At 45.3% G+C, this 9,654-nt stretch overlaps 1 protein-coding gene across 1 annotated transcript in view; it reads right to left on the bottom strand.

The window, feature by feature from the left end:
- kmt2e (lysine (K)-specific methyltransferase 2E) overlaps positions 1-9,638 on the bottom strand; it is a gene marked incomplete at its 3' end in the record, with an annotated part of 25,369 nt that extends 15,731 nt beyond the window's left edge. The window contains 2 exon segments of the mRNA XM_025004965.2: positions 237-421; positions 9,315-9,638. Of these exon segments, the coding sequence (XP_024860733.1) occupies positions 237-307 (71 nt within the window).
- Between the last annotated feature and the right edge of the window lie 16 nt (positions 9,639-9,654).

The raw sequence follows: 9,654 nt of genomic DNA, 5'->3' as shown, positions 1-9,654 counted from the left end.
GGGGGGGGGGGGGGGGGGTTGAGGTGTAAGACATAAACAGCTTCAAACCCGCATGAACGACACCAAATATGGGTAAAATATGAAAACAGACGCAAACAGAAGGTGGGGAGTCAAACTGAGAACGCATGTTTAGTGGAGGCGCAGGCCAGGGAGGCAAGACCGAGTTAAAGGAAGGAACGAGGGGGAAGGAGGGCGGTAAAAAAAGATGCGAATAGTAAAGGCTTGGAGGTACTCACTCTGAGCCTGCAGCCATGTCCAGGTAAGAGGTGTCTGCTGTGTCCACCCCTACTGGGATGACTATGCTCATGACGTTCTCTGCTGATCAGTTCTTGTCCTACTGAGTCCAGAGAAAGGGAGTCCAAAACACTGAGGCATGCCAGCCACAGCAGTCATTGCAGACATCTAAGTGCATCCACAAGGCCTAAAATGCAGCGGAAAGAAGGAAAGAACAGGAGATTAGAACAAAATAAATAAATCAGCTGATTTTACATGGCTGCATAAAGAGATGACTAAAATAAGACTTTATTCATTCCAAGAGCAAATAGGAAAGCTGCAGCGCAGATGAAACATGACATTACCAATCATAGTGAGAATGGGGTTTTTCCAGCACATGATTCAGAATTTCACAGAGAACTGTTTGCCAGGACTTCCCCCCCTCACCTCGCTGACAACACACTGAGCTGAGGTTACAGACTAGTGAAAAAGCACGAGGGTGAGCTTTTAGGGTGAAGCTGCTGTGAGCTGCGCTAAAGCGACCTCTACGCACCGTCAGCCGGGAGCGCATCGGGCTGCACTGTGAAAAAACTCCCACAGAGGGGAGCAAGAGAACACAGCAGCCAGACTCCGACAACAGAGGGAGGAAAATGGAACATAGAGGCCATTTTTTTTCGCCCCCCAAATCGACTGAAGAGGACTGCTCAATTCTAGACACTACAAATAAAACGTGGACGTTTCATATGTAGGAAGGTTTCCGTTTTTAATGATGGCTGCCGTTAGCTACGCATGGATAAAAGCTGCAACAGTTAATTGTGTCTGTAAGTAATGGGTTTTTAATAATAAACAATGCACTAAAAGTAGCCTAGGTGAGATTTTAAGTCGTGTTTTCGCTTCTGATGTGAATCCAGACAGGAGCATATGTGTCAGTGTTGCTGTTCCTGATACAGAGAGCTCTGTTGATAAGCAGGATTAGTGGGAGGGACAGATGCTGAGACAAAATAGGCTGAAGGTCACACCTCCGCCTGCTCATGCAAACTGCAGCCAAACAAAAACTCAAATCACAGCTCGAGGTGTAAGAAGGTGATAGAAAAAAAAAAAGAATAGAGCAGGTATTGAGTAAGGGCACACGAAATCATCTCCGCTCACCCACGAGATTCTAAGAAAGAATGTTGCAAAGCATGCCCTGTGAAGAAAATAAAAAAAAAAACTTTACAAATGCATGTCTACACATACCCAATGTGGCTTTCGAGGAACGCTGTATTTCATGACCGGGTGTGTGCGCTCAACTCTGTCTGCTAAATTTTTGTCACAGTTCATGGCGAGGAGAGAGAAAAAACAAAAAGGAGCCCTTGTTTAAAGCTGCTCACTTAATGGGGGGTACTTTTGAGTGCTAATTCACCCAAATTAACTGAGCAAGAACGAGTAGGAGTTAAAGATATGACAGCTGTCAGCTCCGGGGCCCAACAACAGGAGATACGAGACACCGGTGAGCCTGTGCGACAGGGCAAGGCATCTGATGGGATCCCCTTTCAAATTGCCTCCTGGTTTTTGTGCGTCGACCGCACTCAAGCGACACAACTGGACGAGCGTTCGGCGAAGGAGGCAGAACGCTTCATTTTAACAACAGCGGGGCATTTTGCCAAACGGACTGAACAATGCAGACCCCTCCTGGATCAGGCCCTCGGAAGAGCCTGACGCATGCAGAACAGAAAAAAAATGAAATTTGAAGCGGCTTGTTTTTTTTTCTCCTTCTTTCTTTCTTTCTTTCTTTCTTTCTTGTTTTCTTTTTAAATATGCAAAAAAAGAAAAGCTGAAATTGTTAATAAAATTCCCTCTTATGCAGAAAGCTTTCACGCACTGACTTGAGGTGCTCGCAGCCGGCTTGGAAGAACAGGTTAACCGCACTAAGAAAACGTAAACAACTTTTACGTTTTGCTTTTGGCTTAGCATAATGTGATTTGTCATTCGTTTCCTGTCGAGGTGAACAAACAGTAACAAAGTGCGACTGATCAGCGCCTTTCTAGATATAATTTTAAAGGCCAAGAACTCATTAAAGGAATGCATATCACCTGCTACCTTTCATGCCAGAAAATGGCCTTACGCATGATTGTGAGAGCTTGGAAGATGTGATAACGCTCAGAGTGTTGAGAATGACTCTCAGTTACAACCACAAAAAAACTTTAGCTCAATATCTGTAATACTAACTGAGTATATGTTGAGTTATGGATGTGCACAGTGTGTTTCATTGAAATACGTCCACTTATTCAGTAGATATTTTGCTAACAAACCGGGCTGATGCGAACAGATAATACAAATGTTTTAAGCAAAAAATATTGCGCAGTGTGTAGCACTCAAAGTATGTGTTGCAGGAGACAATCCTTAGCCACTACCAGACACAGTTTCAGCTTAATGTCTGTCAAACTTGCTGTGGCTGCCATCTTGAATTGCACACACGCAGACACGTGCAAAAACACTAATGTGTCTAAATCCTGCCCATCTGGAGGCCTTATTTGTGTTTTAAAGTCAGTAAATGTTGCGGATGTCTTCGCTTCTTGGCAGATTTCATCACCAGTGAACGGAAACCCAGTTTATGTATATTTGTACTTCATTCTGGGAGTCCTATGGTCACCTGAAAGACGTGTACACACACAAACTCATGGTCAAACATAAGACGACCCCTTATCTCATAGACACAGATAACCTAATGCCCTTCCCTTTCAAACATTTCTGAGTATAAGAGGTTCTCAGCGAGCAAACATGCGCTGAAGTCCAACACAGTCCATACCGACAAAAGTCAGGCAAACAGAAAAAAAACAAAACCAGTACAGAACGGCCACATTCCTGACTAAATCTGAGCTGCGCTGTGACTGCCTCTGCCTGCTCCTCCTACTTCCTCTAGAAGAGCAGCCCATCACCATTTAGAAACGCAACCAAAAGAGGGGGGAAAAAAAAGCACCCCTCCCTCCCCTTCCTTTGCCCAGTCACACCGCCCAGGCAGATTTTTCTCCCTCCTCTATGCACTTCCTAAATAAAACCTGAGACAGTAACGCAGAACTGAGGGGAAGGGGAGTGCCGCAGAGACAGTTCCTAATCACGAGAAGGCCGTAAGACATTAAAAAGCCACCTCTGGCCGAATCCACAGCTGGTATGAAAACATGTGAGACACGCAGGGGGTTTGGAGATTAGGGAACAACCACGGAGGGTGAGTAAAACAGTGAAACAAACGTAAAAGGCTGAAAGAAGTAAATAAGACGTGTAAGAGTACAACAAACCACAAGATGGAAGTGGTTTAGGTTGCCTCTGTGTTTCATTTCTGTAAAGTTGTCCTCCTCACAGGGAGCTCCGCAAATCGACAAAGCTCCTTGATTTGGGAGGGCAGCGGGGTGGGGGAGGTGTATGGGGGGGCGTCTGACAGTGATGCTACACAGTCAGGACCGGGATGGACTCTGGGTGGCAGAGAGGAGCACATAGCATAACCCAGTCTCTCTCCCTCCCTCTCCCTTTTTTCCCCTTCTCCCCCCACCGAGGGGACACAGTCAGATTATTGTGTATGGAATAGCCTTCCATTTAGGATAGAACTGCAGTGAAGGGTTTTTTTTTTTGAGGGGAAAACCCATGCCATCCTAATCAAATGATGACGCCGAGGTAGACAGCTTCTTTCGCTTGGTTTTCGCCGTGGACGGTGTAACGGCGTTTTTATTCTCGCTTTCGCAGCCAAGTCGAAGCAGATTACGTCTGTAGATAAGTGGGAGGAGCATCGCAAAATGAGGGACTCCGACTGGATCCCATAGCAACCTCGGCCAAGCTAATGCGACTTTACACCGTCTCCATAGCCGACTGCAGTGACTCAGCTTAGAAACTATTAAAGCACTCGCGAATACATTCATATACACAGGAAGCTTGACCCAGATAGAACACAGGCTCCCAAACTATTGTGCGTCCACCGTGGGACACATTCCATCCGCCTTGCCCTTCATCAATCAGCGTGCCCATGGCTGCCAGTGCTCCCCCTGCACTCGAGCACTGAAGGTGAAGTCATACATCAATACAGCGGGAAATATGGACGTAAGCATCCGCATAAGCAACTGTAGCCACAACAGGAAAAAAAAAACAACAACGTGCAAAGCAACACCGCAGAGTCTAAATCTCAGCCTGCTTATTAAAGTTGGACAGAAAGTGGTTATATGAACATTTACTGAAGAGTACATTTAAACCTTACTGGTACCTGCCATGCCTTGATGCCTTCTGTGTAAAAATGTTTTACTATTTTTTCTATCCACAGTTAAGCCATTAATGTAAAAGAAACAACAAAGTTTCTTATCAGTGCTCTGATGTCTGTTTAGAAAACTCTAATTAGGAGTCACAACAAGCTGTGTATAGTCATGGGTGAGTTCCTTTAAACGATTTAGGCCGGGGTTTCTTACATCCAGCGCAGTCGGTGTGACTGAACATGTGAGATCTGATATGCCTGTTCACTAGACGGCGAAAGCTGCTGTGATTGTGGACTGACAAACAGGCACATATGGAGCTGGCTCCTAATTACAGCATTTGAAGAATGCACTCCACAAAATGTGAGCTATTTGCCCATGTGTGAGCAGAGAAAATGGGTGGGGTGGAGGCTACTTAGGACCTACGGGGCAAAAGAACTGTAATAGCCACTCATGCTACATTACAACAGTGTTTATGGTCAATTTTACGCCTGAACTGCAGCGTTTGTTACATCACCGACATTGATGCCACATCCCTGCTTTATTCGGCCCGCTCTGCCTTACGCTACAACCCGCGAAAAACTACAGTAACCTGGGAGCAACAGGGAGGTTATGGAGCTGTTGTAAGGCTGCAGCCTCGGCAGCTCCGCCACCTGTCAGGGAAACAGCTTGCTAGTTTAAAAGGAGGATCTGTTACGGGCCCAGCTAGTGCTACAGAACATGTCACCTGAGCCCTGGCTTCTCTTCCCAGCTGAGATGCCATGTGACTGGGGCTGGGCTCCCGAGCCATTCAGCTTTTCCCTCTGGGTCTCCCGAGCCTGGGCACCGCACATGTGAGGTCGCTGGAGACCCGGGAACGGCTACACAGTCCCACATGGTGAGGTGTATCTGTGCAGACACACGCTTAAGCTACACCGAAGTTCTACCATTTCAAAGATATGAGGTTTGCTTCTGTAAATAATAGGGGGAAAAAAAACAAGAGGAGAAAGGGTCACAGAGGACACCTTATGCCTGTGGCCTTCATCAGTTTTGTCAATGAGAACCAGATGTCCATTAGCATCCATTTTTTGGCTTCTTTTTCTTTCTCTCCATCAAACACAAAAATAAAAAGTCAGTTTATGCTTTTTGATAGTGCTTCTCAGAGTGCGTCTTGGGGTTAAGGTAAGGAAAGGTTTGTGTCACCTGAGACTGCCAGCCGGCGTGCCCCGTCACTAAGGCAGAGAGACAGACAGGCACAACAAAGAGGACCTAGTCTCCTGCACACAGCCATAAGGCACACAATAATCCAATCAGCTATTTAACATTACATGTTCTGCTACAAAATAATTAGAAAGTGAACAGAGGCCATGGCTTCTCTACAAGGATGGGATTTTGTGTAGTAGGTAGGAGAACGTAATTAGACACAACAGAGCTGTTGCACACATCTAGAGGAAACCTTTGAACTTTGCTAGACGACTTGAAATGGACACCACAAACCCCTTGCTTATTTCCCCTCTACATTTTATGGTTCAAGAGTTTTAGATGTTTTTTGTGCTGCGTTATTCATTCCTCTGCATTAGTCATACGAGGATGTCTTATACATCTTATTGGTGTTACAAGAAAACTAACTAGATGTGATGCCTAGGTATGAATGAGAAACATGGACGGCATTCCACATTTCACATTATAAGGAGCAAAAGGACGTGAAAAAAGGGCAAATAAATGACCACTCTTTGCCCCACAGGGCAAAGCATAAAAAGAGAGGACAGTTGTAGCAGCCAGTCTTAAAACGCCTACCTCCACGTTTTTATTTTTAAAACATTACTGTTCAATAGTTAACAGGAAAAGCCACAGATCGGAGTGATAAATTTACCTCAAGTAACATCTGTGGCCATCAATATATACACATTAAAAGGTTGACCTATACGAGACTATCTACAGCCGATGACAAAAGGTGAAACACTGATTTTTATTTGTTTGCATATATGTGTTTTTTATTTAATAAAGTGCATCTATTTGTCTAATTTCAATAAACATACTTAACAACCCTTCAAAGAACTTGTAAACTTAATACACAGAGTGGCATTCTTGCTTAATATAATACATTGCAGGCTACAATAAGCTGGTTGTAGAAAAGCTGCTGTATCTTTATGTTCCTATCTGGTAGGAACAGGTAAAGGTGGCCAACACAGACTAATATTAGTCTCTCTATAATTAGTATATATTTATATGAGATGGAATTGGGGCAATATGATAAACATATTACACAATATACTATCAGGACATTATTTACTATATGTGCTTAATGTTGATAAACGTAAACATCAGGCTGTAATGCTATAACTCAGTCAAGCCTCTCTTCTTTTGATACTCGCATCTAATTTAGTGGTTAATACTGACCCAGGAAAATCTAAAGATTGACATAGCAAGGTGGGTTTATTTTATATTTTACAAAAAGGAAACAAGATGCACAACATGATCCCTGGTGATTTTGTAGGGATAGTTTCTTGCAGAAAAGTCCTTCGTGGTTTCTATTCTATATGTTCTGCTGTTACAGCCAGATTATCTTAGTTTTCAGTGACAAAAAAACCCCTCATATCCGAGAATAAAACCACAGGCATAAGCCATGACGCATGTTACAGAGGTGCTTTGTAATCCGTTTTAGGAGAAAAGCATCGTCATCAGCGATTCTCTCTAAAACGACTCATGAATGCGATTAATATCCGAACTGTTTTGAAAGCTATTGCAGCCCGAGTCGAGGTGGGAAATCATGTGTTGTGTAGTTGCTTCTCAGCGGGTATGTCGGCGCTGCAGTCAGTCCTGCCGATAGGGGTGTGGAGGGCACAACGTTGCTATTATGTTACCACAACAGCCTGCCGCTGACGCCATTTTCAGAGCACTTCTCTCAGGACGGCGTGTAGCCAGGGGAGCCTCGGCACGGGAAGAAAGGGGGCCCCCACACTCCCCAAGAAAGCGTTTAATCAACTATTTCACACACTCTGCTCCAAGTGTCACTCTGTCGGTACAGTTTTTGTGTTGTTACCACTCGTCAATTCGATGAAAAGGCCGGGCGTGATTAGCCTCCGTTAGCGGAGACGCAATGGCGCTCGGAAAACAAGAGGGGAGAGGCGAACAGCTGTCCGAGGGGTTTTCTAAACGCCGAGACGAAAAGCTTTGAGGGGGGGTGGACAGGGGTAGGGGGGATGTCGACCACGGCGAAGAAGCAGGGGAATATCGTCATTTTAGGCCGCCGAGGACAAAAATAACCTCCCGGTTACGCGGCGTCCGAGCTAGCGGAAGCTAGCAGCATAATGCGCAGACGACAGGAGTGGATTAATGCCCGGGTCGTCGGAGACGCAGGAAAATGCGACGACGCCAGCGTTTCAGATAGCAGCTCGTAAGGGGAAAGGGGGGTGAAAAAAAACGATTGCGATTTTATACGGTACTCTGTGCCATGCCGGGTCAAACCGTGCGATTTTCAGGACGGAGACAATAAGAGTTACATATTGAGAAGGGCGAGATGTCCAAGTGGAGCCTCCCCTCCCCCACGGCTGCAGCATTTGACTCCGGCACGCAGACTACAAGTAACCGTGTTACCAAAAAAAAGTTACGAGTTCCTGCCTTGGTTGTGGTTTCGTCCTCACGTAACTCAAACTCTTATTAAGAATTAGGGTCCCTTTAAGCCAGCTTTAAGCTAATTTGACATCCGTCTTTGCTGCCCGGGACACAATCTGAACACCGTCCAGTATCTGTTTACATTCGTGTGAGAAGCTCGTTGTTCTCAGAGCTCTGTCAGGAAATCTCCCCGAGTGGAAACAGCGATGTTCAGAGGCGAAACGGCTCTCAGGGAGCCTCGAGCACAGACAAACATCCCCCCACAGTCTTGTCATGTGTTATTTATTTCGTGTTAAATGTGCGGCTGGAGCGGCGGTGTTACAACAAACACAAGATATCCCTGGGTGAACCTGGTGCGTTTACTGACAATTACTGCCACCGGGACTCCTAAATGCGCGGCTACAGGGGTGTGTGTGTAGCGTTAAGAAACTGCACGGCTTCAAGTTCAGTGTGTGCACGAAGTCGGTAACAATTGTAGGCTGACATGCTTTTGTTGAGCTACACAGGATACAGATAAAAGATAAACTAAACAAAGCAGAGATAAGCTATGTGAATTACAACGGACAGGCAGAAACACTGGCAACTACGCCAAGTTTATATCCGTTCATGGTACGGATTAAAAGGAAAATAAGGGTTTAAAACAACCTCTTATTGTACGTATGTACATACAGGCGAATAAAACCGTGCGCAATATGGCCCGCAGTGTCAGTATATCAGACTAAAGCGACCCCCTCCTGCTTTACATGCGTGTGTCACGTTTGGAAATCATAAATTCGTGTGTTGTATTTGTAGGCAGCTCCGCCAGTGACAATTTTCTGTTGTTGTTTCTTGAATGAAGACGCTGCTGTGGACAGATCCACGTCAGGTTGCCCCTGTTTAATTAGCGTTCAAGCTCCTTTAACTCCGTCCACGGCGGTCAGTCTGATCAGTGTATTTTCTGCACGATATTTACTCGATGACTTGAAGCAAGATGGTTAGTGTGTTAACCGACAGACAGCCAGAACCCTATTTGGTCTGTGTCAAGCTAGGCTAGTAGCATGCGCTAGTTAGCATGTTGATCTCTTGACTTGCCAACACTGGAACCTTGTGCCTCTTAATCAAGTCGTTTCTCGTTCTGGTTAAAATAAATTTAAACGAGAAGGACTTGGCACAATTAGACCCTAATCTAAAGGCGCTCATTAGCAAGTTAAACTCAGCGGATACTACGTTAGCAGGTGGCTAACTAAAGACAACAATACCCCCTCCAGGTCGTATTTGCGCTCACTTCATAATGCCCACTTAGTACAGTTTACTTACCGTTTGAAGTCCACTCTGGAAGATTTAAATAGCGAATAGGGGACCTGGGTAAGACCCCAGTCGCAGCTTCCACAACCAAAACAATACTTCAGTCCACACACACACTGCGGATTCCCAGCCAAGGTTTAAAATGTTTGTATTTGGCCGTGTTCTCGCGAGCTAAGCGAAAAAAAAGGCGTGACTGTCGTTACACGCGCACGTTAGAAAAAAATAGTTCTAAACCGTTAAAGCTGAGCCCCAGTCAACGGCTACTTTTTTTAGAAATTAGATCCCCTCAAAACCCAGTCTCTTTTCCCTTTGCAAAAATGGCGGCCCTGCCAGGACCGCTGAGACTCCGCCT

Source organism: Kryptolebias marmoratus, linkage group LG18, assembly GCF_001649575.2.
Source record: "Kryptolebias marmoratus isolate JLee-2015 linkage group LG18, ASM164957v2, whole genome shotgun sequence".
Taxonomy (NCBI): domain Eukaryota; kingdom Metazoa; phylum Chordata; class Actinopteri; order Cyprinodontiformes; family Rivulidae; genus Kryptolebias; species Kryptolebias marmoratus.
Note: the sequence above shows the minus strand (reverse complement) of the source record. Positions and strands in the feature narration are given on the sequence as shown.